The 27,990-nt window shown below is 38.7% G+C and overlaps 1 protein-coding gene across 1 annotated transcript in view; it reads left to right on the plus strand.

Moving 5' to 3' along the window:
• The window catches only part of PAPPA2 (pappalysin 2), a 166,595-nt gene that overhangs the window by 64,618 nt on the left and 73,987 nt on the right, over positions 1-27,990 (plus strand). Inside the window, exons 4-7 of the mRNA XM_063428239.1 lie at positions 4,657-4,950; positions 13,153-13,345; positions 14,909-15,030; positions 16,527-17,019. Coding sequence (XP_063284309.1) covers positions 4,657-4,950; positions 13,153-13,345; positions 14,909-15,030; positions 16,527-17,019 — 1,102 coding nt within the window. The remainder of the gene's footprint in view (positions 1-4,656; positions 4,951-13,152; positions 13,346-14,908; positions 15,031-16,526; positions 17,020-27,990) is intronic.

Below are 27,990 nucleotides of genomic sequence, written 5' to 3' on the forward strand. Positions count from 1 at the left end.
TACATTATTTAATATCCCCCCTCCCTTCTTACTTTATGTGGGGAGGGGGGATTCTTGTTCCTTGTCCCTGGTGGTCCAGTGGAGGTGGAGGCAGATCAGTTATCCCCCCTCCCTTCTTACCTTATGCCTGGGAGGGGGGATCCTGCTGCGGCTGCCATCCATCATCCCTGGTGGTCCAGTGGAGAGTGAACTCTAGCCCCGCAGGCCTAGAGTTCACTCACGCGAGATCTGAGCGTTGCCGCGGCAAAGCTCAGATCTCGCGAGAGGAACCCGGCGGAGCTGCTGGCAATAGCTCCGCCGGTCCTCTCCTGCCTCCCTCCCTGCATGTGAGCCGGGGAGGGAAGGCTGAGAGCAGAGCCGGCGCTCGGATAGCGCCGGCTCTGCATGAGCCGGCAGGGGGGATCCTGAGATCTCCCCTGCCGGTCTCAATACATAGGCGTGCCGCGGGGATTAGGGTGTGCCCAGGCACACCCGGCACACCCCATGCGCACGCCTATGACAAAGCCTGTATCTTTCCCTCTAGCTGCCTTCCCTAAAAGTGCCCCTCTAGACAATTACTGACAAGATCATCAGACTAGCAGAACATTTGAAGGAGACTTTTTAAAAACATTCTTGTTGTTTGCTCACACCGACATCTACCACATGTCCACTTAATCATGTGCTGGTCTTTGGTCGATTAACTGAGAGGGCCAGAAGCTGTGCAGAAGATGCTTCAACCAATGGAGATACAAATATCTGCCCCTTTCCATTCCAGACCTCATGGATTGACCAAAAAATGGCTCATCCTTGCCAAACATTGCAAATGTCCAAAATGGCAGAAACTAGCAAAGGCGGACATAGACCTTAAGACTTTTTCTTTTTTGTCATTTCAATTGTCAATTTAGTAGAGGCTCGCACAATATTCAGCTACCACTTTCACTAGACCTCTATATTTTAGCTTTAGGTATTAGCGCTTACAAAGACACCTATAACAATGAACCTTTATTCTTTAGCTGGATTCATTTTCAAATGTCCCCGTTCAAGTCACATCCACTCTATTTCATTTCTTTTTTTTCAAGTCATTGCAATCTGACTCTGCTGTAATTATGACTGCTTGAAAGGAACTTACTGGAATATGACCAGATCAGCGGACAGTGCAGATAAAATTTAATTACATCAACAGAGAAATGCTGAAACATTAATCATTTTATTTGTGTGCTCAAAAACACTTTACCTGGTAATATATGATAATGTTACATAGGGATAAAATGCCTTGTAATGTATTTTTCATTGTTACTAGAAATTAGTTATGAAACACAGGTCGCATAGTTTTTAATGCTTTACTGGTAGAAACAGCATTCTCATATGAACTAAGAATTATAAATAGATTGATAGACAGATGGACAAATTGACCCATCAGATGCATGTCTTATAGAATATCATGTGTAAACCTGTGGTTACTAATATAGAAAAAAAATACTCTTAAGGAATAAAAAGGAACTTTCACTTCTCAACTCAGTAGCCACTATTGAAGCATTTAAACCGTACTATCCTCCAAGGCTAATATTGGAAAGTGCAATATGGAAGCATGCAAAATTGGACATTCTTACCATAATGTCATACCCTGGCACCATGGGGGTTAAAGATATTTACATTTTTCTGGATCATGGTATAAATAAAACAATATATAGTTTTATAAAAATAAACAACATGTAGGTAATGTTTAATTAGTTATTCAGATAAGGAACAATTATACAAGTGACAGTTCCATATTATGTAACTTTGAACTAAAAATATGGCGTGCTAAATCATAGCATTTGAAGTTTTTTAAAAAAGGTCCAAAATATCCACAGGAATTACCGTACTTAAAAAGAAAATAATATTTACAATCATTGCAACATATGTATAAGTATTGCTTGTTTTATTTTGTATTTATCTGATAAACCTACTACATTCTTGCCCTCATAATATAAAATGCTTACTACAATATTTCTTTAACACACTGAGAAAATTAACCAGATTATTACTTATGTTTTAGTTAAAAGGAACACTCCAAGCAGAATAGCTACTACAGCTTGCTGTAGTGGTTATGTTCCCAGGAGTTCACTGTCACCATCCATTGTAAGTTTGACTTCTTACTAGACTTGGGTGCTGCCAAAATTTTCATTTTGTCTAAATACATTCGAACAAAAAAAAAATAAAATACAGTTTCATCCGAACCAAGTTTTGTCTGTTTGTTCATTAATTTTTGGATGAAATTTGGTAATTTTTTTTTTTTTCAGAATTTCATTTAAACAAATGAAATTCCTATCCATGCTGCATATTGCGGTCGTTTAGTAGATAACTACCTACATTGGTACCCACTGTGTGATTGCCATATTTAAAGGAACAAAATTATTGAGCTGTTTAGTAGATAGCTCCCTTGTGGTATCCTTATGGCAATCCCACAAGGATTAGGGAGTTATTTACTAAAAAGCTGAAAGACCAATATTACAAAAAACTTTCAGACAACTATACTAAAACTAACTAAAACAAAATACTTAAGGAGAGAAAAAACAGATAGCAAGAGAGGTGAGAACAGACAACAGCTTGATTAGTCTGCTCTTCGGTGGGTCTCCGCTCAGATCTCAAGCTGGTTTTAGCTCCACTTGTGCCATTACTTAGAGAACATATCTGAAACATATCAGACTGGCCCTGCCCTTACAGGCAGTCCAGATCCGAAATGCCAGCAAGTTCTCACCTCTCACCTGAGTAGCTCTCTCCTTGTAATAAATAGAAGGAAACTGCGAATTGAACAGATGGAATTCCATCCAATAAGCAATTCGGTCTTCATTTTATTAATCGTTATTTCTATTTATCCATTCGTTTTTCAGACAAATGGGCTAATGGTCGAAATTTTGACGAAAACATGTTTATTCGAAAAACGAATACCCATGTCTACTTCTTACCTCGGTACAGCTGGGCGCTGCTCCCTTTTTTATGAGCTTTGCCCGGTATTGGCTGAAATATGTAGTGGTTATAGCACTTGGAGTGATCATGTAATAGTTTGCATGTACAGGTAGGAAGTTTGATTCAGATCTTAATGTCACCCGTAGATGTCAATACCTGTTTGTTCAATCGGACATCCGCTGTCAAGCAGGTAGAAATACGTTCTGCACTGAGCGATTCAGTCAGCTTTACTTATTTCAGTGCAAAACTACAGTTCTGCCATGGCGACATGCTCATTCATTAAGCAACAATTTATCAATTTTAGTTGCCTAATAGAGAATGAAAAACTCTAGGAAATTAGATTTGACTCCTACAGGCCAAATTGAAGTCTGAAATAATCTTACATCCTCTATTAAAATTAAAAATTGCAAAATGTAGCCGAAAGAATAATCTGGTTTTACAGTAGCTTCTCCTAGTGCTAATGAAATATTATGTTAAATGCTTCATATCTCATGTAGTAAAAGTATTAGATTTGTCAGATTAACAGCACATATCTAGATAAGTTCACAGAAATAGATATCAATGTTGCACCATACTCTTTCTTATAAGGAACACTATTAGACATATAAATGTGTTCCTAACGCTATATATTTTTTTTCATACATGTCGGGTGCGTGAAATAAAAAATAAGAAGCTTTAATTACATTTTTTCCCTCGCTGCACTGGTCCCCATGCAGCTACATTCCTCATTGGCTGAGATATTCAATCTTGATTATCTCAGCCAATCCAATGCTTCCCCATAGGATAAAGGGCCATGATGCACCAATCAGCATCTCCTCATACAGATTCACTGATTCAGTGCACATATATGGGGAGAGCCACTAAAGCTGATGTTAGGTGTTTACACTGTTAGGTGTTTACACTTCTGACCATGCCTGGACAGGTTATATGCCCCAGAAACACTCCAATAAGCTGTAGTGGTTCTGGTGACTATAGTATCCCTTTAATTAATTACTTCATAAAGGCTATTTCATTTTTTTTCTTTAAAACACCAGTGCTGGATGTATTTAGCTGCATTATGGAATAACCACGTTCTGATTTCACATACATACGTGTGTTTCAGCTGTTCCATATTTTCTTCTTGTTTACCATCTGTGCTGCAGACAGTTGATATATTTGTCACAAACCATACCTAACCTTTTGCTAACCCAGTGCCATTGAGTCCATCCTCTCGTGCTTATTTCCCTGAACAACATTTCTTTAAAGCCTCTGTTAGTGGTATATTGCAATGAACCTACCGAGCCGTCTTTAAGAATGCTTAACAGTCTGGATACTGACCTCCGAAAGAGGTAATCCTGAACAGAATGTTTTCACACAAACGTGGTATTAGCACTTCATGTTTCAATGCTGAAACACTGTCAGCACCATGGACAGCACTTGAGACTTGCAAGATTGTTTGCAATGACAGCTACAGGGTGTCCCACAGGGGGCATGGGTGTAGTAAGGTAGTATACACAGCTTTCTGCTAACAAAGGCCATGCACATTAGTACACAAAACATCATAGAACAAAGAGTGCTTAATATTTGGAATAGAAATCACCATGCAATATGTCATAAAAACAAACTAGTGGGAAAAGAAAATCATTTAAAGGGCATTTGTTTTCAAGGATTCTTAACAGGTTATATTAAAAAATCAAAAAAATTATAATATTAGGCAATAGAATGATTTTCTAAAACCTTGTCTTGCAGGTGGAATTCTTCTGAACCCTGCTTATTATGGAATGCCTGGTCATACCAACACCATGATTCATGAGGTGGGGCATGCCTTGGGTCTTTATCATGTATTTAAAGGTGTAAGTGAGCGGGAGTCATGTGATGACCCCTGCAGTGAGATAGAACCTTCCATGGAGACAGGAGATCTGTGTGCGGACACTGCACCAACACCCAAAAACAAGCTCTGCAGAGACCCAGACCCAATGAATGACACATGTGGGACGATGTCTTACACTGGAACCCCCTACAACAATTACATGAGCTACACAGGTACTTTCTTGCTCCCCCTCATAACACTTTGGAATAAGAAAAATGCTTATTTGAAATTAAAATGAACAGAAAAAAAAGATGACATTGATCAAGGATGTGCATAATGCAATTATGTATACCTTCTTAAAACAATGACATTTCAATATATATTTCAGTGTTTAACACCAAAATAAATTTATAGAGGCGGTATGACCAGTAATGTTTAGGAAATGTAAATAAAGTTGTTGTTCTTCCTTCTAATTACACAGTTTTTTTTCTTTAAAACAATTATTTGCTACTGCTTATCAGAATTAGGCTCTTATTGCAATTAAACACTAGTCCCATTTTGGGGATTACTAACTAAATTGGCATTTGTGGTAAATAGACATTTAGTTCAACATGGCATGCTGGAAACAGAACCCAGTTAAGTGAAGAAAGTTCAGTGTCTCCATGCAGAGGGTGGAGACACTGAATGGCAGTGCTGCATATTGTGCAGCACTGCCCCAGGACGCACCTCTAGCAGCCATCTGAGGAGTGGCCAGTATCACTAAGCTCTAATGTAAACACTGCATTTTCTGTGACAGTGGCTACTGCAAAAATATTGAAGGGAATGATTATACTCACCAGAACAAATACAATAAGCTGTAGTTGTTCTGGTGACTATAGTGTCCCTTTAACATTTGTGGATACACTTTTTAAATTACTTTATATTTTTGGATAAACATTTAAAATTAGATTTATTTAAAAAAAAACTTTTAATATTCTGATTTTTTTAATATATATTTTAATATTTTGATTTTTTTTTTTTAAATAATGTATTTAAAACATGAAATCATTTGAAAAGCTTAGTCACAAATATTAAATCCAGACCTTTATAGGAACCAGTTTGGAATACTGAGTCACATTTATTTTATTAAGAAAAATAACAGAATATTGCAGTCACCAAATCTTCTCACTTTAGTAGATAACGTAATTATGAGTACATATAATATCACTTCATATTTAAAGTGGATTATTTCATAGTATGATATGCTATATTTAGAAGAAATAGTTACAGTCAACAGAAGCCATTGTCAGAACTGTTATGAGAGTCCTCACCTTTGAAGTGATTATATTTTCTTTATAAGGCATATAAATATCAGTACATATCAGTGTCAGAGTACTTTGAAGACAGATTTTCTTCGTTGTATGAAAAACATGTTTTGCTTTTCACTTTGTCAAGAGTACTTTTTTCCAAGACGCTGCACAGGAATATGCTATTAGTTTTGAAAACATTATTTGGCAAGATATGTGATAACTAAAGAATACGTAACCTTAGCCATGATTTAGTAGGGTAGGTAATTAATTCCTTACGGGTAGTTTTCACATTTGTTTCCAAACTTAGTTTGAATGTGACATCCAAGTGAAAATCCAAGAAGAACAGCTAATTTTATTGGGAACAACATTACAAAGCAAAAATCTCACTATTAAGCTGTGAATGTTTCTAATGTGAAATTAACCAGGAAATGTCCTGAAATGTCAGGAGATCGCTTAAAGAAACACTCCAAGCACCATAGCCACTACTGGGCGCTGTAGTGATTGGGGTGCCAGTTGTGCCCTGTTATCTCCTCAATGTAAGGAGTCAAACTGTATATCAACAGTATGACTTCTTACCTGGAGTTTTCTGGAGTATGATCCTCACCTCCTCTCTGGAAGCTGGGAGCAGTGCAGGGCTAAGCTCATAGTAATTATTAAAATAAAAAGGAAGTGTCACTGAGTCCAGGATAAACTTGGACTTAGAACAGTGAGGTCAGTGAGGGTGGTACCAGGGTCATTTTGTCTCCTCACTTTTGAGCACTTTTAGCACTATGCACTCAATATCACTTTAGTTTTAGGTTTGGTATTTTAGTCTTGGTAGGACTCGGAGGGAAGGACGAATCGCTAGTGTGGGTTAGCTTTCTAACTTAGAACACCCACAAAGGTGTTGTTTAGGAGCTGAAGCCCTATTTGAATTTGAAGGTGTCTAGATAACAGTGTAGTTTCACCACTATAGCATAGAACACCCACGAAGGTGTTTACCTAACAGCTGCAGATCATTGAACTATTAAATAGATAGATACTGGTTATGCTTAGACCACTGTAGCTTCAACACCCAGGAAGATATATCCTAGGAGCTGTTCTGTATATACTCTTGAGTGGGATAGACAGGAATCTTTATGTGTACATTGGTAGTGACCACCTGTCATTTCTCTTTTTGAGATCTCTCTTTACATCTCCCCCATATGTATCCTATCCCTATACCTATCTGCCCTCCACCTCCACTTTGTGCAGCTTTCCTCTTAGTGGATGCTACTCAGTGCACTGTTTAGTGAATAATTCCCCTGTGATACTTTGTTCCTGGTTAAGCAGCAACAATTGGATGCATTGCTGAGGATCCATAGGATATACAGTGTTCAGGATAGCAGTTAGGTGTAAATTACCCACATACTTAGAGGCAATTGCTTACCACTCCCAAGCTGGGAATCTCAGAACAATTGTATTGTGTTTTCTTTTATTTCTATGGACCATATTAAAGGTTAACTTCATATTTGTATGCATTGTCCTTAACTAGTTCCCAGAAGGGTATGTGGTTGTTTATCCTACCACGTTACTGTAGATATATTGGTTATTATTATTATTTATTATTTTTGCCATTTATATAGCGCCAACAGATTCCGTAGCGCTTTACAATATTATGAGAGGGGGATTTAACTAGAAATAGGACAATTACAAAAAACTTACAGGAACAATAGGTTGAGGAGGACCCTGCTCAATCCAGCTTACATTCTATAGGAGGTGGGGTGAAAAGCACTTTAGGACAGGAATTTGCAGTCAAATAAGGGGGGCTGCCCTTTAGGAGAGAGCAAGAGACAGGTATGTGAGGTAGAGGTTAGTCTTGGAGGCCATAAGCTTTCCTAAAGAGATGGGTTTTAAGGCACTTCTTAAAATATGCAAGACTAGGGACCATAGGAATAGAGCCGCCCGCGAGAAGTCCTGCAAGCGGGAGTTGGCCGTACGTAGTTCTCTTTTACTTATTATTGACTTTTCAATTAATCTACCAGTCTGAAATCCCTCACTCTTGCTGGGTTTGGGATTCATGCCTTTTTCATATATTCTAAGTCCATAGTACTTGAGAGTACCCAACCGATACTCTCGGCTATTGCGCTAGCTGTGCACCACATGGCTTAGCTCAGTCACGTAAGGTCCTAAGCAGGAGCTTCCAGGTTTGATTTTGCAGTGAGAAGGTCAGGCAGTAATGCCTGGTAGATCCCAAGTGAAAGTCAAAGCATTACTAAAAGGTTTTAGTCCTTACATTGTGAGCGTTCCACGGCACTCTTGACATCATAACCACAACAGCACGCTTTAGTGGTTAAGAAGCTTGGACTGTTCCACTTCCTTTAGATTTCTTCATCTAAGTGTTGCTTCTAAGTGTGTGTGGTTGGAGATATTCTGGAGAGTTTTACAGAAGCTTCAACTGTCTAAGAGTTTTCTTTTTTACTGTTACAGGTAAGATTCATCTGTAGGAAAAGGTTACTGATTGCACAAGGTTTGATTTCCTGTTGGTAATTATAAGGCATTTGATTTGATTAGTTAGCTACTTGCTATTGATTGCTGTTTAAATTAGCTATTGTTTGCAAATAAGCAGAGGCCTACCCAGGTGTTAAACATTCCTAGTGGGTGGTGATTTTAGGAGTATATAAGGGATGTTGTCATTAGCTTGGCTAATATAGCTTGGTTGCTTCATCTAAGTGTTGCTTTCAAGTTTGTGTGGTTGGAGATATTCTGGAGAGAGTTGCTTCTAAGTGTGTGTGGTTGGAGATATTCTGGAGATAAACTGGAGGTAATCTGAGGTATTCAGGAGGATAAATAAAAAGTTAAGATTTGTTTGATTTAAATTATTTACCTCATTGGAATGGCAGACTTAGTTCAGTGTAATAGTTGCTATGCATTTGTTTCGCGTTCCACTTTTTGGAGGTTTGGTTGTTGTCTAATCTGTAGACAGTTCTCTATCTTGCGGCAGGAGATTGTATTTTTGAAGTCTGAGATTTGTAAATTATCTGGTAAACAAACTCAGGCTGGAACTGCAGCAAAGCCACTGCCGCAGAGACATACTAGGAATGGCAGATGGATTACTGTAGGATCTGGTAGACTTAGAGTTGTGGATAAAAGGCATATTGCACAGTCTGTTGCTCTACATAATTCATTTTCTGCACTTTCAGAGTGTAATGGTGTCATGGAGACAGGCACTATGGGTATTGGTGTTGTGCAGAGAGGCACTGAGGCTAGTGGTGTTGTGGAGAGAGGCATTGAGGCTAGTGGTGTTGTGCAGAGAGGCTTGAAGACTATGGTGAGGCCTAATAGAAAGCAGTTGTTGTTGGGGGATTCCATCATAAGAGGTGTGGAGATGGACAATGGTGGTCTTGTGAGGTGTCTTCCCGGAGCTACTGCTCACAGAGACAGGAGACGTATCTGTAATATTGTTAAGCAAGCAAAGCAGGAAGGGGAATTGGATGTACTTGTCCATTTAGGGACAAATGACTTGGCTTGCAATGAGGTTTCAGAGGTTAAGGAAGTTTTTAGTGTTTTTGCCAATGATATACGGCAGGTTGCTTCCACACTGTCATTCTCTGAAGTTCTGCCTGTGCATAACACTCAGAATGACAGGCGGATACGTATTAGGGACTTGAACTTGTGGCTTGGTGAATGGTGTCGGGAGCAAGGATTTGGCTTTAATTCTCATGGTAGCTCTGTTTGGAATGGAAATAAACTGTACAAAAAAGATGGTTTGCATCTTTCTCAAAAGGGAACAAATGTTCTCAGTGAGCAGTTCAGAGGTTTTGTTAGGATGTATTTAAACTAGGAGGGGGGGGGAGCAAAAGGGTGATAAAACATCAATCCAATTGTCCCCCAAAACAAGGACAGAAGGTGTCTGTAGCAAGTGTGTTAAAAAATGATAAGCTTAGAGTCATGTCTACAAATGCTCGCAGTTTAGGGAATAAGATCCATGAACCTGTGGCAATAATGGCAACTGATAGTGTAGATTTATCGCTGTTGACATGGTATAATGAGAAAAATGACTGGGACATAGCAATACCAGGGTACTCTTTATATAAAAAGGCGAGAAATGGGGAGGGGTGGCCCTGTATGTGAAGGATAGCATAAAATCTAGCCTAATAAAGGTTAGTGAGGCGAACATAGAGTCCGTTTGGGTTACGTTAGAATTTGGTAATCACACAGTAACTCGTGTAGGTGTGATTTATAGGCCCCCAGGACAAATTGAAGAGTTAGATAGTCTACTAGCTGAAGAAATAGCTAAAATGACAATGAAGGGGAAAGTTATCATCATGGGTGACTTTAATCTTCCTGATGTGAATTGGAAAACAAAAATAGCTACTTGTGCCAGGAGCACACATATTCTAAACTCCCTACTAGGATTGTCTCTAAAACAAGTCGTTGAGGAGCCAACTCGTAAAGAGGCCATACTAGATTTAGTGTTAACAAATGGAGATTTGGTATCAGATATTATTGTAGGTGAAAGTTTAGGATCCAGTGATCATCAGTCAGTGTGGTTTAATATAAGAACAGTGACTGAGTCACACCACACAAAAACAAAAGTTTTAGACTTTAGAAAAACAGACTTTTCTAAAATTAGAATATGTGTAAAGGAGTCATTATCAGACTGGAGCAATTTAAATGGAGTCCAAGAGAAATGGGATTATTTAAAAGTTGCACTACGGAAGGCAGAGAATTGCATTAGGCTTGTCAGTAAAAGCAAAAAAAAGAAACCACTGTGGTACTCCGCAGATGTGGCCAAAATAGTAAAAAAGTTAGCATTTAGTAATTATAAAAAAACCCAGAGTGAGGAAGATAGAATGACCTATAAGATTAGGCAGAAAGAGGCTAAGCAAGTTATAAGAGCTTCCAAATCACACACAGAAGAGAAAATAGCACAGTCAGTAAAAAGGGGGACAAAACTTTTTTTAGATACATAAATGAGAAAATAAAAATAAAACAAGGATTAGTTAGATTAAAAACAAAAGAAGGAAGGTATGTAGATGAGGATAAAGGTCTAGCTGACTGCCTCGATGAATATTTTTGTTCGGTATTTACAGATGAAAATGAAGGAAAGGGACCTGAGTTAAGAAAAAGGATAAATGAGTCATTTATTACACGTGAGTTTACAGAGGAAGAGGTTCTATTTCAACTGTCAAAAGTAAGGACAAATAAGTCAATGGGACCTGATGGAATACACCCAAAGCTATTAAAATAACTTAGTGGTGTACTAGCAAAACCATTAACAGATTTATTAAACCAATCATTGTTAACAGGAGTAGTCCCAGAAGATTGGAAGTTAGCGAATGTTGTGCCCATTCACAAGAAAGGTAACAGGGAGGAGTCGGGCAACTATAGGCCAGTAAGCCTTACTTCAGTAGTGGGGAAAGTGATGGAAACCATCTTAAAGGAGAGGATTGTTGAACATCTAAAAACACATGGATTTCAAGATCAGAGGCAACATGGGTTTACTACAGGGAGATCATGCCAAACTAATCTTATTGATTTTTTTGATTGGGTAACTAAAATTATAGATCAGGGTGGTGCAGTAGACATTGCTTACCTAGATTTCAGTAAGGCTTTTGACACTGTTGCACATATAAGGCTTATCAATAAACTGCAATCTTTGAGTTTGGATTCCAATATTGTTGAATGGGTAAGGCAGTGGCTGAGTGACAGGCAACAGAGGGTTGTAGTCAATGGAGTCTATTTGAAGCTTGGGATTGTCACCAGTGGGGTACCTCAGGGATCTGTACTTGGACCCATTCTCTTTAATATTTTTGTTAGTGATATTGCAGAAGGTCTTGATGGTAAGGTGTGTCTTTTTGCGGATGATACTAAGATATGTAACAGGGTTGATGTTCCAGGCGGGATAAGCCAAATGGCAAATGATTTAGGTAAACTAGAAAAATGGTCAGAGTTGTGGCAACTGACATATAATGTGGATAAGTGCAAGATAATGCATATTGGACGTAAAAACCCAAGGGCAGAGTACAGAATATTTGGTAGAGTCCTAACCTCAACATCTGAGGAAAGGGATTTAGGGGTGATTATTTCTGATGACTTAAAGGTAGGCAGACAATGTAATAGAGCAGCAGGAAATGCTAGCAGAATGCTTGGTTGTATAGGGAGAGGTATTAGCAGTAGAAAGAGGGAAGTGCTCATGCCATTGTACAGAACACTGGTGAGACCTCACTTGGAGTACTGTACACAGTACTGAAGACCATATCTTCAGAAGGATATTGATACCTTAGAGAGAGTTCAAAGAAGGGCTACTAATCTGGTTCATGGATTGCAGGATAAAACTTACCAGGAAAGGTTAAAGGATCTTAACATGTATAGCTTGGAGGAAAGACGAGACAGGGGGGATATGATAGAAACATTTAAATACATAAAGGGAATCAACACAGTAAAGGAGGAGACTATATTTAAAAGAAGAAAAACTACCACAGCAAGAGGACATAGTCTTAAATTAGAGGGACAAAGGTTTAAAAATAATATCAGGAAGTATTACTTTACTGAGAGGGTAGTGGATGCATGGAATAGCATTCCAGCTGAAGTGGTAGATGTTAACACAGTAAAGGAGTTTAAGCATGTGTGGGATAGACATAAGGCTATCCAAACTATAAGATAAGGCCAGGGACTAATGAAAGTATTTAGAAAATTGGGCAGACTAGATGGGCCGAATGGTTCTTATCTGCCGTCACTTTCTATGTTTCTATGTTTCTATGTTTCTATGTTTCTACTGTAATTGGCTTTGAGGTCTGCTCAAAACCTGCAACATATCAAACTGTATTAAAGAACAGGAGATGTCATGTGCCTACATTCTAAATGCTTCTCATTTTCAAATAAATGTGTGGACAGGTATTATAAAAGTCCTAACCACATCTTAGTCCATTAACAACCTACTAAAACATGCTTACACTTTTGAGTGTTGTCTAATGACTGATCTCAATAGAACAAATATTAACTTCTGCTCATGGAAATAGGCATCTAAAATAATTCTTAAAGCCTAGAAAACAAGTGAAGAAAAAAAACCAAAAAACTTTAATAATTATTATTGGAATTAGTAAAATAAAAAAAGTGACTGGAAAAATGAAACATATTATAGACTTGCATTTCCCAAATGTGTTTTTTTTTATTACCTTGCAGATGATGATTGTGCTAACAGCTTCACCCCAAATCAAGTGGCCCGAATGCACTGTTACCTTGATCTGAAATATCAAGGATGGGCTCGAAGTCTGAAGCCATCAACTATTCCACTCCCACCTTTAATAACTCAACAAACCATGGATTCTCTCACCATACACTGGTTGCCTCCGTTAAGTGGAGAACTGTATGAAAGGTAACAGAAGCAGACACTTTCAGAGTTATACACTTCTACTCAAGAGGGAATTCACATTAAGAGTACCCCCACTGACTGCTGAGTCGTCAAGAGAACACCTGCAATTTTCTAATAAATTGAATTTTCAGTCTATTTCAATTCAAATCAAAAATTCGGTTTGGCCCTAACCCTACCCCCACCCCTAACGCTTACCCATACCTTTAACCCTACCTCTACCCCTACCTCTACCCCCAGCCCTACCCCCAGCCCTACCCCTAACCCTACCCCTAACCCTACCCCTAACCCTACCCCTAACCCTATCCCTAACCCTATCCCTAACCTTACCCCGAACCCTAACCCCTAACCACCACAACCACTTACACATCTAGGGTTCGGGACTTTGGCAATTCGGGACTTCGGCACTTCCCTACCACTAACCCTACCCCTACCCCTAACCCTACCCCTACCCCTACCCCAAACCATACCCCTATCCCTAACTCTACCCCTACCCCTTACCTTAACCCTTAACATTAAACCTAACCCCTAACCACCACAACCACTTACACATCTAGGGTTAGGGATAAGGTTAGGGATAGGGTTAGGGTTGGATTCCTGTCAATATTCACTTAATTTTCCCTCCCTCTCTTGTTTTGCCACTTTTCAGAAATCCAAAGCACTTCGGCACTTCTGAAATTTGACACTTCGGCAATTCGGTAATTCAGCAATTTGACACTTTGGCAATTCGGTTCGGTTCGCTTCGGAAATGGGGCACTTCGGAAATTCGACAATTGGCCAAGTCGCCAATTTGGACATTCGGAAGCATCCAAATTTCTGAATTGCCGAAATACATCTGACTTTACATTTGGAATTAAACAAATTGCATATGTCTAATTTATGACTCTAATATACGAACTTAGGCAAACAAGCCTCTAAAATATGATTTAATTAGTGAAACCTTGGAAACTACTCTTTTTGTAAGCTGAGTTTTATTTCAAAAGACTAAAACACAAAAGACAGAGTAACATAGAAGATGGGGATGACACATAGTAGAGACAATATGTAAACTAATATAAACAAAGAACGAAGGCCAATTTTACTAGAACAAGACAGAGGAGGAGAAACGAGCAAACTACACAATTTTAGAAAAAAGGAAAGTAGGATGGGTGAATAAGTGAAACATTTATTATAGAAAGAAAGAAAGTGTGTCAGACAAGGAATTAGGTATTCTTATTGTATTTAAAACACGGGAAGCGATAGATGAACCATGAAAATTCTCCAAGGACCTAGGAGGTACAAAAGACTTCTCTCTGTGTATTTGTCCCTGGTCCTTGTAGATTGTAGCTCAATTGATTGCCTATTGTACAGTGCAGCAAAATATGTAAGCACTATATAAATAGTTTTACTTGTAAGCAAGAAGAAGGTGACCTTCGTTTATATATGCAGGCTTGCATTCAACGCGGTAGACAGGCTTCATATTCCCACTTTACCTTGTCATCACAAGAACCACGGACACCTGAAAATCACGTTTATCATCAGTTACTGCCAAATGTACATCTGCAGTAATTTATCTTTTATTTTACTCAGGGAACCAGGATCTGTTTGTGGTTCTTGTGCTGCAGATGGATCATTTCTCCAGTATGCGTATCAGGCATCCTCCAACCGTCTTTGTGGTTATTCTGGATACTGGGCTCCTGAAGAAGCAGTGGGTATGTATTTTTGAGGGGGGGGAATTACTACCTTTGAGAGATTTGAATGGTTTAAATTCTATGTTGGCAATCCTTCAGGCAAATTAAATGAAATCAATAATGTTATTGAGACCTTACACCTGTTGTTCACGCTTAACATAGTTGTGGTCTTTATAAACCATATCATTTGAGCTATGTACATACACTGATTGCCTAGCAACTGCAATGGAAGCTTTGCAAATAACAATGTACTGCTATAGTACTTGAAATCAGTAAACAGTTAATGTATTGTTAAATATACTGTAGTGCATTGTTTAGAGTGGAGCTCCTTTTCATTCAGGTTGTTAAATTTCTCAGCCAAACAGTGGCGGAATCATTGGGGGCACAAAGGTTGCGACCCTGGAGTTCCATCAGGTCAGGTGGGCCCATCAAGGATAGCGGAGTCAATCCCGGCAGCAGCATAAAACTTACTTTACTCTTTCCATGCTTCTTTCAGTACTGGACCCCATTCCTCCAGCCAGGACTCAATGAATAGTGCAAGTTCATTTTTATTTAAATGGAAACTATAGTGTCATAGTGTTATAAAAAAACACAAGTTTTTTCCTGGCACTATAGCTCCCCCTTTCCACCCCCCAGTACAGAATGGGTTAAAAAAACCTTTTATCACTTAAATCAGTCCAGAGCCAATGTCCCTTGGCGCTGGCTTGGGTCCGCCTTCGCCCTTCAATGGCCACGCTCGCATTAAGATTTCTCCATTGGAAAGCATTATACGCTTCCCATTCGATTTTTGAATGGCACTGTATATCAAAATTCAGTATATAAAAAAATATCTAAATGTTAAACTATTTTCCAAAATGTTAAATCCTTTTAAAAGTTTATCCAAAAATATTAAATCATTTGAAAAGCCTATTAAAAAAAAATATCAAATGGACGCAAAAAGATGGAAAAACAATATTTTCTGCATTTTTTTTTAAAAGATCGCACAATATTGTGCAACATCAAAATGTGTGGTAGTAATTTGTTTGAGTCTACAAGATAATGTCATAAAGATCACAGAGCCAGCATTTTTCTCTTGTGACCTTTGCATATCTTTGCAAATTGCTAGCAGAATGTACACAATGTGTACAAATACAGCCAGAAAAAAATGCTCGCAATGTCTAGTTTTATCAAAATGGTTCTACACAAAAAATGTACTTTATGTATGAAATCATACGGAACACGGCAGAACTCACTGTTTATGACATTTGTTGATATTGTTTTCTGATTTCCTGAGTTGGTTCAAAATGTAAACGCAAATCCCAACCTATTTTCCAGTTTATTGAGTCCAGTTTATGGAGTTTGCCCATACTGAGTAAAACATCTACATGTAAAGTATTATATGAATAAATGACTTAGGTTCTAAAGTCTTCGGATAAAGTACGTATAGTCTCTGTGTTGTAAACCACATATTTTTGGTACAATGTATAGTAGCTATGCTAACATCCATTTATGTTACAAAGATATTTTTCTATATGCAGGACCTCCTGATGTGGATCGACCTTGTGAACCCAGTCTACAAGCCTGGAGTCCTGAACTCCACCTGTTCCATACCAACGTGATTGTTCCATGCCCTGAAACTGAAGGGTGCATGCTGCAGCTCAATTTCCAAAAGCCAGTTTTGCCACAGTCTATCATTATATGGATAACATTCCTCTCCCACAATTTATCCAATTCACTATCAGACATAGAGGTTTTGCTGGAGCATGGGGAGACAATTCACTTGGGACCTATGGAGGTATTCTGTGACATGCCCTTAACCGTCAGGTTAACTACTGAGCACAAGGTTTCTGGAATTCGCATATTTACTTTTGATGAGCTAATGGAGATAGATGCAGCTCTTCTGGTGTCAATGCCACATAGTCCACACTGCACATCATGCAAGCCTGTGAGATACAGGGTGTACAGGGACCCGCCTTTCTCAAAAGAGTGTCATGGAAAATGGACTCAGAACCATCGTTTCTTTACAGACAGGTGAGTACATAGCAGACGTGCTACATGGTACTACTGTATGGACAATATATTTTACATTAGACACTTATGAGTGGGTGAGTGGGAGTCTAAAAGATGGCTTGCCCCAACAAGCTCATTGCTACTAGCATTCATTAAAGGTTCCCCCCCCCCCAAAAAAAACCCTGAAACATCGAAATAAAAAAAGCAGAGAATGTTGTTAACCTTGAAATGAAACATGTTATACGATCTTTGATATGTGGAAATTCCTTTTTAGACCTATAGGCCCAAGTACTCCAAATTAGAAAATCTCAATCATCCCTTACCTCATCCTACTCCATCTTTTACTAAACTTAACTTGCCTAGCCTTAATCTTTTCAACATACAGCATACATAACATCACATACATAACCCTCCTAAGGTCGGGCTTGGGCATGATGATCTCCTACATTTTCTCAAAGTTACTTGGATTGGAGCTCACTACCACCATGCGTAGAAGTGTATTATGGAATATAACTATGTTTGAATTAGAATTTTGATACAGAATGAGACTGATGTATCATAAGTTGTTTACATGTGCAACATATGACATAGAGTAATGTGTATTACTTCTTAAAGTGAGTAATGTGTCTGGGTTTGAAATATAGACCAGAACACAGTGGGTGAAGAAGGAGGATGAAAATAATATGTCATTATCACTGGTATTAATGAGCCATAATGGATGTGGGCGGTTTTGTTTTTAACAAATTCAGTGATTAATTTTACTCTAGCCCATAACTGATATTTATGTAAATAATGCTGTTAATTACTGTTCTTGAATAATAAAATCCTAAAATTTCACGAGAATCTGGGAAATCTAGACGTTAAATGCTCAAAATGTGTTTTATTTTGGTTTGTTTTCATAGAAGTTTCTTATAGAAGCATGATCAATAGTACACCAAAGATAAAACAAGCACTGATAGACTAAAACAAAATATCAAAGGACAATGTCATGAATCTTTTAGTCGTATTCCTGGACACATTTATCTCTTTTCTTAAACAGGTCGCTTGTGTGTGGCTTACAATAAACATGTTTTTGCTTTCTTTCTATATTTACTCTAATTTGGATTTTTTCATACATTTGTATTTTATTTAAGTCCAGCAGTGGATGTTTTACCCATTGTTCAGCCACAGAGAAGTGGTCTGTATTGATCTCACATTTATTAAACTTCTGTGAACATTCAAAGATCACACTTTATTCTCTAGTACAGGTGTTAATATAAAATAAATATGTGTATTATGATCTATTATTAGCCCATTGTAAGTTACAGTTACAGAGATTAATCAGTGAGACAAGATTAAGCCATTCTCTACCATCTGGATTTAAATGTTAACCCAAGTCTCACTTTTTTCAAAGCTTACTGTCAGAGTGCTCCTATTTGTTGGCTTACTATTTGGTGCCTGGTTTACAAAATGTCCTGATTTTGCGTTCCGAATGGCCCCGTACAGCAGCAAATGGTTTTGCAACATTTGGTATGGGGACATTCAGACGTTAGTGAAAAATTGCCAGTGTTTCATCAGCATTTAGTAGGGTGAAGGAATGAGGTACTCTGCTTCAATACATAGGAAGTCAGTGGGATGGATCAGAGTAGGAGACCAGGGATCATGAGTCAATCACGGGTCATTGTTGCTTCAAAGAGAACCTCTCATAAATAAAATGCAGAATTTCTTGTTTTTACAACGCTCTAATGCAATAATCATTCACAATTTCAGCTAATTGTGTGGAATGGTCTTATGTGGATGTATCCACACAAAGGGGAACATCCATTAAAAATGTACTTTTGATATAGTGTAGCTTATATTAATAATACAAAGTCATAAAGTGAAATCATTTTTGTGCAAAAAAATATTTGGTCATTTATTGCCTTCTTGAGTTTCTCTTGATGACCTCACTAAACAAAAAAAAAAGAAATCAGTGAACACAGGTCCGTGCCCTCCTCTAAGCAGAGCATATGGGGCCAATGCTAGTGTTTCATATTGTCACATGGACTGCTGTCTGTGGTATATTCTATAAACACTGTATATTTTACTGAAGAAAAGGGAATTTAACCAGTGGCACCCCCCACCCCCATCTTCCAATTCTTTAAATGTAATAATTATGGCTATTACAATAGAACAGCATACAGATATTAATATATGATACAACATAGCAAAACATTTTCTTTAAGGTTTATAAAGGTATCATCAATGGAATGCTAAATTGTTGCGTAACTAGAAAAGTTGGTGACATTTCTATATTCAATTATCCAGCCAATGTTCTAGCCAACTACAAATTATTTCAATTAGCACTCTATCATATCATTTAAACCTTAACCCCTGAAATGGCACTAAACCAAAACCCCTATAGCAAATAAAGTAGATCACGCATTCTGACACCTTAGTATTTGCTCTCCAGTTTTAGTAATAACTAAAATAAACACTTTTTTTTTGCCTTCTATTAGTCATAAAACCACACTGACTCCCACTAATGTTGTCGTTGTAAAAAAACATATCCTTGAAGAATATCCTTTAATAATAACCTTTACAGCAACTTTCCTATTATATGTTATTATTCACGTCTCTAATTTCCACTCTGAGATGCTGCTCATGATTTTTGAATTACAGCCCACATCTGCTTTCTGTCAATCCAGTGGATTTCTCCAGATGAAAGAGAATCCCTGATTGACAATTAAAAATAGTGGCCTGGCTATCATTGAACTAAGCTCCTTAATTACCCGTGGGTCTCTGCTGTCTGCTTCGGGAACCATTTTAATGTAACTGCACTAAATCACTTTTGGACACTGTCCGGTGTCAGCCAAGGACATGCTGAATGCTTGATTTCTTTGTATGTTTTTAAGACATTTATTATACTTGATATACTATGAATAAAATTATGAGAGCAGTTTGTTTTTCTTAATGAACACACCGTATTTAGAATCATTTTTCTGTCTATAGTCCACTATCATTTTTTATTTCCCTTTTTAAAAAAGTATTTCATAACATCTTGTGGTTCTATGCTACTTTGTAATCTGGCATTGTAAATAAATCTGGTTGTTTTTTTGCTAAATGTTGCATGAATAATCCTGTTTATATTGCTAATTGTATGAAATTTCAAGATTTTCAGAAAAAGTAAAAAGAGAAGAACAACACAACTTTAAACATACCAATGCATCACACAAACACACACACACACACACACGTTGCCCATGAGAACTCTATTTGAAGTGGGAAACACTGAGAAACATAGTTTTTATTAAGGAGAGCAAAAAATGGGTCGCAAGAGTATTCTGAGAACGGACAGCAGCTGAAATAGCCTGCCCTTCGGTGGGTCCCCACTCAGAACTCAAGCTGGTTTTAGCTCATCTTGTGCCGTTACAGAGAGAACATATCTGAAGCTTATCAGACTGGCCCCACCCATACGGGCAGTCCAGATCCGAAATGCCAGCAAGTTCTCTCTGCACGAGAGATACAGCAACCCCAGACGATCGTTTCAGCCTTGTTAGGCATCATCAGTGAGGCATAGCTGATATCTCTCTAAGCACCATGAGCAAGGGGTCCACGTCTGGATTACCCTTTAAACTTACTGAGAGCAAAAACCGTGTCGCAAGAGTATTCTGAGAACGGACAGCAGCTGAAATAGCCTGCCCTTCGGTGGGTCCCCGCTCAGAACTCAAGCTGGTTTTAGCTCATCTTGTGCCATTACAGAGAGAACATATCTGAAGCATATCAGACTGGTCCCACCCATACGGGCAGTCCAGATCCGAAATGCCAGCAAGTTCTCTCTGCACGAGAGATACAGCAACCCCAGACAATCGTTTCAGCCTTGTTAGGCATCATCAGTGAGGCATAGCTGATATCTCTCTAAGCACCATGAGCAAGGGGTCCACGTCTGGATTACCCTTTAAACTTATGGAGAGCAAAAAACGGGTCGCAAGAGTATTCTGAGTTTTATTAAAATTGGCTACAGTGGGAGGGGGGGTATGTAACTGAAGATGGTAGTTTGTAACTGAAGCTCCTCAAGGAAACCATATTCCTGAACCTAAGCTTAAAGATAGGTGTTATACTTTTGGCACAAACCCCCTTAAACCTACTGAGGAACACCCAGAGAGAAACTTGACCTGCTTTGCTATGACTCTGGGGGTTGGGCACAGACCAAAGAATGCCTCTTTGCGGCCTATCAACTCACCCATGGTGGGGGAGGCAGTCGACCCCCTGTCCGGGCCTGAAACTCATCGACTTCTGAGCCCTGTTTCCACACCCTCTGGACTGGTGAGGGTTATCCTGGTGCCAAATGGCATTCATCTGGGTCACACTATCAGCATTGTAACCTAAAGCGAATCCCGAGATCAGGACCTTCCTAATCCCCAAGATGGCCGCTGCACAACAGCCTGCTGCCCTGCCGACCACTCCGCAACCGCTTACCAGTGATGACACATTTCTGCAGGCCTTTTACAGAATATGTGCCCAATTCTGGGCAAAACTGAATGTCTGCGTACTCACCACTCCCACTTGCCAGGGTAACGTCTCTCAGATTCGACCCGAGAACCGACAACACGTGGCGGGAACCCACCCATAAGGCCACCACAAGATGTCGAGAAGGGGGAGGCCAAAGCCACCAATGCCTCCAACATGTGACCACCAACGCCGGATGGTAAAGAGGAGAAGGCCTGGGATGCAGAAGACACAGGCTCACAGCATGCAGAAGACACAGGCTTGCAGCACACTGAACATAGCTGCCCACCACCGCGCCTCTGCATTCAGTCGCAGTCGGAGAGTTCCCACTCAGCGAGATCTAACGCGTGCATCAACCTGGCATCAAAGCTCTGTCAAGTTGACGAACCCTGATTGTCCTCACGACGGCACAAAACGAGACTGCATCCATGCTCGGAGCTGTAGGGGCTCTTCTCCGCAACACTGGATCTTCACTCAAGAAGAGACCCGTGCAACTAGAGAGCTGGACTGTATGGGGGCCTGGGGCTGGTGGGGAGTAGATAAATGAGATATGAGTCATTACTTTTATCTTGGTAGCCACCAATAGTAGGCTGAGCCCTTTAACTAATTTTGTCATGTCTATAGCCACAGCATTTTAACTTCCTGCAGGCAGTAATCCATGATGCTTTCTCAGTTTTACCCTGTACACCAATCCCCCAAGCAATTGGCACCCAGTGGCACTACTTAGTTAACAGGTATTCACCATGTCTAGTAGTTATTCTCTGTTTGAATGCGTTGTTTCTGTAATTACTGGGACATTTCCGTTTAACATTATAATTACAATATAAAATTGTGCTTCCTCATCGGTAAGCCACTTAATGCAAAATTACTCACAGTAAAATTACATTCAATCTGTTTATCTATGTCAAGTATTGTTGCTCTCGTACATGTTGTTGTGGCTTCACGAGACTCTCTGTATTATCATGCACCGCAAAAAAAAAAAATTGGTTACAGTGGAAATATTAATTAATGCAATATAGCTATTGTTTGAAAATTGTGGGATCCAGATCTATGGTATATTTCTATATCTGTTCTATTTATTTTTCATGTGTAAGCACTTGATCTCCCTTAACCGCCCTAGACCCTCCCATTGAAGGTGCAGGAAGAAGGAACATGAAAAGAGAACTTTAGCATTAGTAAATATTAAGTCTATTAATAATAATGAATAAAGTTCTTGATTTTCAAGGGCAGGAATACTGTTAATGTAGATGGGGTCATGGTAGACAAAGGTCCTCACCTGGCTAACTTTAGAATACTTTAATATCTGATAACCTCTCTTTTCACTATTTGAGAAAGAAAGTGTTTGATTTCATTTAATGCCCTTTGGGCACAATTTAGGATAAAGCAAAAGTGGAAGAAGGAATTCCAGCATAGTGTCCTCATTTTACTGGTCTCTACCTATACCTGTTTAAATTATGCCACAAACTATATTAATTAACTGAATAAACATATTTGAATAAATGGTGCTAAAATAATAATAAAGGCATGTACTTTATACACAGCAGAACACCAGGAGGATCAAGCCCTAGAGATCGTTAGACGACAGAATTGCCAGAATCCAGCAGTTAAAAAAGCTTTAATTCAAACCAGAATTAATACAAAAAACAGCCAAGTGGAGGGTATGAAGTCCTTTGTGAAATTAATAATATCTAACAAGTAAAATGCTGCTCAGTAACATGCCTGCCACCGTGTATCCAATGCAGACTTTAATGCGTGTGGACAGACCATTTCTAGCTGCCAGAGACTAACGTCACAACTAGTTTTGCCCCTCCTCCTGGGGCTTTCTCTAGTGTAACAATGGTCTTCAAATACCGCTTGCAATATTATATGTCAATGTCACATTATTACCTTTAGATTGTAAGATCATGGGCAGGTTGTTCTGTTTTGTACCAGTATATGTTCTTTAGTTGTCTGTATTGCCTCTCTTGATGCGGAATATATTGTGGCTATATAAATACATAATAATAATAATAATAATAATAATAATAATAATAATAATGAATAGTCAGGCAGTGCATTGTACTTAGGAATATTAACATCCTATCTATAAGAAGAAGATACCCAATAGTTAAAGGTTGCTGGAGAGGAGAATGAATCCAACCTCCAACCCACGTTAACCAGAGGTGTGCCCATACAAAATAGTATATAGCTCATTTGCCATGGTAAACCATAGAAAAAATATATGTATGAATAAAACAAAAAAACTTTAATAAATCATTACATAGAGGTAAACAGACGAGAATAAAAACTGGGAAATACAGTGCTACCCTCTGTGGGTCTAGGTTGTAGATGGAGTCTAGATGTTATTGTGCAGATAAATACAGGAGAGCTTTGAGCAACTTTCTGGTGTAAAAATAATACGGATAATATAGGGATAATCCCAGTTCTCAGGTAGAGAGTTGCTCCTCAAGGTAGTGGAGACAGAGACAGTACGGGATGTCTACTTATAGGTAGAGTGCAACTGAAAAGAACAGGTGCTGCCAGTAGTGGGGGCAACCCTGAGATAGTGTATGAGACACGATGCTTATGTCTCAAAGTTAAATACGTCTATAGTGAGCCTCTAATCTAAGCTGTATACTTAAACATGCTATCCCACAAGCAGTCGGGTCAGATAGAGGAGGCAACCCTAGATTAATAATATGTTAATAAACCAGTTAACTCTTAATCTAGAGTGCATACAGTCTTACAACTGAGAAGCATATACTTATGGCCACAGTGGCAATAGTAGACAAACTAACTGGTAAATATAGTAGACAACAAAACCGTATAGTATGGTCAGGCAAAGAAGGCAACTCCAAATCGAGGAAATATATACATATTGAAGGTTTAAATTAAATTAAATTAAATTAAACTCTTGGTAAAGGAGTGCCAGGTTCCTTATACCTGTCTGAAGTTTATAACAGTCAGCTACTCGTGCCCTAAAGACCACCTTTGTACAGAGTGGCTAGTATGGGCAACCAGTTAGTAGTACCTTGGTAGCCACCCTTGTAGAAAGTGGCTATAAAGTGAGAGTTAAATTAAGTTAGCTTAGAATTAATAGAGGTTCGCCTTAGGTGAACAGGCTTGTAGAATCCCTAAATCTCCTGTCTCATAAATCCCCTGTCTAGTGGTAAATCTGCTAGAAATCGATCATGCCAAATAAGGACTGACTAGACAATCCATCTTATTCCCCAAACCCATGAGAGGAAAAACCCCAAACGTGAAACGAAAAAGTAAATGAAATAAAGTAAAACGGCTAACTAAGAGCCTAGAAGTGGCATCATAGATTAGTGCAGCCTAAAATCTGGCGTCCTTGCTTAATGCGCGTTTCGGCGCTATGTGGCGCCTTTATCAAAAGCCTACATCCTATCTATCTATCTATCTAATCTGTCATGATCAGTCACGACATTAAAACCGCCTGCCTTGTATCATGTAAATCCCCCTCATGCTGCGAAAACACTTTTGATGCAACGAGGCATGGACTCAACAAGACCTCTGCATGTGTCCTGTGGTATCTGCCACCAAGACATTAGCAGCAGATTCTTTAAGTCCTGCAAGTTGCAAAGTGGGACCTCCATGGATCAGATTTGTTGTTTCAGCACATCCCACATCTGGGAAATCTGAAAGCCCAGGCAACATCTTGAACTTTTTGTCATGTTCCTCAAACCATTCCTGAACAGTTTTTGCAGTGTGGCAGGGTTCATTTTACTGTTGAAAGAGGCCACTACCATCAGGGAATGCCATTGCTATGATTGGGTGCACGTGGTCTGCAACAATCTCTAGGCAGGTGTAATGAGTCAAAGTTACATGCCAGGACACAAGGTGTCCCAGTAGAACATTGCCCAGAGCATAGCACTGCCTCTGCTGGCTGCCTGCCTTCTTCCTGTATTACATTGTGCTGTCATCTCTTGCCCAGGTAAACGATGCACCCGCACCCAGCTATCCACCTGACCTAAAAGAAAACATGATTCAGGAGGCCACACAACCTTATTCCATTGCCCCATGGTCCAGTTTTCATGCTCACGTCACCATTGAAGGTGGTGGACTGGAGTCTTCATGGGCACTCTGACCTGTCTATGACTGCTCAGTTCCATACACAGCAAATTGCGACATACTGTGTGCTCTGACACCTTTCTATCATAGGTACCATTAAATTGTTAAGCAATATGACCTATAATAGCTCTTCTGTGTGATCAGATCAGACAGGCTAACCTCCACTCCTTGGACGCCGCTGACCCTGATCCCTGTTCACCGATTGTCTTTCCTTACTAACCACTACATTTCAGGAAAACCCCACAAGACTCTCTGTTTTGGCCTTTGTCAAAGTCACTCAGATCTTTTTTTCTTACTGCTTCCAGCAATGAAATTCAAGAACTGACTGTTCACTTGCAACCTAATATATCCCACCCCTTGACAGTTGTCGATGTAACAATATAATCTGTTTCATTCACTTCTCTTGTTAGTGGCTGATCAGTGTATCTGTCTGTCCGTCCATTTGTCTGTCTGTCTGTCTATTTCAATTTTTATGTAGAAAGTATCACAAATGTTGTGGTGAGTGCAAACATCTTATGCATTAGCATTGTAGTTCCATTAGTTTTGAGGAACTATTTCATACATACCTACACAACCACATTACTCTAACAGTTTTCTTGCTACAAAATTTTAATTTCACTCATACACACCATTAAACACACCATCCTACACACCACTTATTATTATGTTTTATTGTTATAGAACCCCATGTTATTGTTGTGGAATTTGCAATACTCACACATGCTGCACAAGTACTGTGAGATTTATTTGTTGCTATAGGAAACATAGAAACATAGAAACATAGAATGTGATGGCAGATAAGAACCATTCGGCCCATCTAGTCTGCCCAATTTTCTAAATACTTTCATTAGTCCCTGGCCTTATCTTATAGTTAGGATAGCCTTATGCCTATCCGACGCATGCTTAAACTCCTTTACTGTGTTAACCTCTACCACTTCACTACAATTTTGTGGTTAATAGAAAAAAAAAGATGGACATGAATAGCACAGAGAGATGGGGATCTTGATTGAAAACAAAGATTGCTTTCCTGGAAAAGGGAATTTCAAGGGCGTGCATTTTAATATACAGGGTGGGCCAAAACTCAGGGCAGGGTTTGACAAGTCAATAACTTTTTTATTTATGAACCAATATCAATGACATTACATACAATGAATGCTTAATGTATGGAGACTTGTTTGACTAGGTAAGAAGAGTACATATTTTAAATAAGCAGTGTTTGCCTTCTCGGAAAGTCGGGCTCCTTCGATTGAAATGCGTTCACAACATTAGTTAATGTTTTTGGCTCTAGCGCTCAAATTTCTACACAGATATTCTCCTTGTGCTGCTCAATTGTACACATACACCTACTCCTACTTCATATATCCTCAAAGGAGTTAATCAGAAGCTGAAAGGTCGATCAAATTAATCTGGGACTTTCTTGAAATTATCCATTCGCCCAACAGTTGTCATTCTGAAAATAAAATTTTTACTCATTGTTCCTTTATGAAATTACACATGATGCATCTCCCAAGACTCAACAAAAAGAATGGAACTACTCGCAAATAATATTATTTATGAGTCAAATCCTTCTCTGAATTTTGGCCCACCCTGTATTATTTATATAGATTAACATAGGAATGAAAGAGGTTGTTTTCCACAAGTGTATGTTTTATTAGTTATGCATCATTTTTTCTGTTTATTATTAATTCCCCAAACATTTTTCTCTACCAACAAAGCGCTGTGTCTTTTATTTTTTTATCTTCGACAATTCGCATTTGAGCACAATTTTAATTACAGGCAAAATATATTAAAAACCTGCACATATCTGGTATCCGCTTCCTTAGAGGGAACAGTGAGGAGTTTGCAGTTAAAATGTGTAATAAAGTTTACTGTAGATATCTCGGATAAAACAATGGAATACAGCAGCATTTTCATTTGTAATCACATTTATGAAATTGTATCTCAAATAAATCATGTATAATTCACACAAATAAAAAGACCAACTTGCGGAGGAAACAAAACAAAACAAGAAACAACAAGCCATCAACTACAAAAAGCAATATAAAATTTGCATAGTGTTTTTTGGGGGGGGATTTTTTATTTTTTAAGGGAATAATAAATGGAGTGGAACATCGTAAAAACTTTTTGTAGCTGCATGCAGAAATAGAAATATTAACCCTAATCTTGCCAAATGTACATGATCTCTGTGTCTGGGCAAATTAACCTCTAAGTATCATATCTGCCATTGTAGGAATTCGTATATGGAGGTCATACTATGTCTTGGATGATAAAGTCTATATAGCACGGAGAGTGGGAGATTTTTTTTCTTTATTTTTGTCCTACTATTGCCACTTTAACAGAATGCTTATTATTGAATAGTAATAAAAATGCCTTTTTGTAGAGTAGCTCTAATCTGTCACTTTCTAGCCCAGGGGTAGGTTACATAAATATATGTTTATGCGCTTAGTGAACCTG

This window comes from Pelobates fuscus, chromosome 7, assembly GCF_036172605.1.
Source record: "Pelobates fuscus isolate aPelFus1 chromosome 7, aPelFus1.pri, whole genome shotgun sequence".
NCBI lineage: Eukaryota > Metazoa > Chordata > Amphibia > Anura > Pelobatidae > Pelobates > Pelobates fuscus.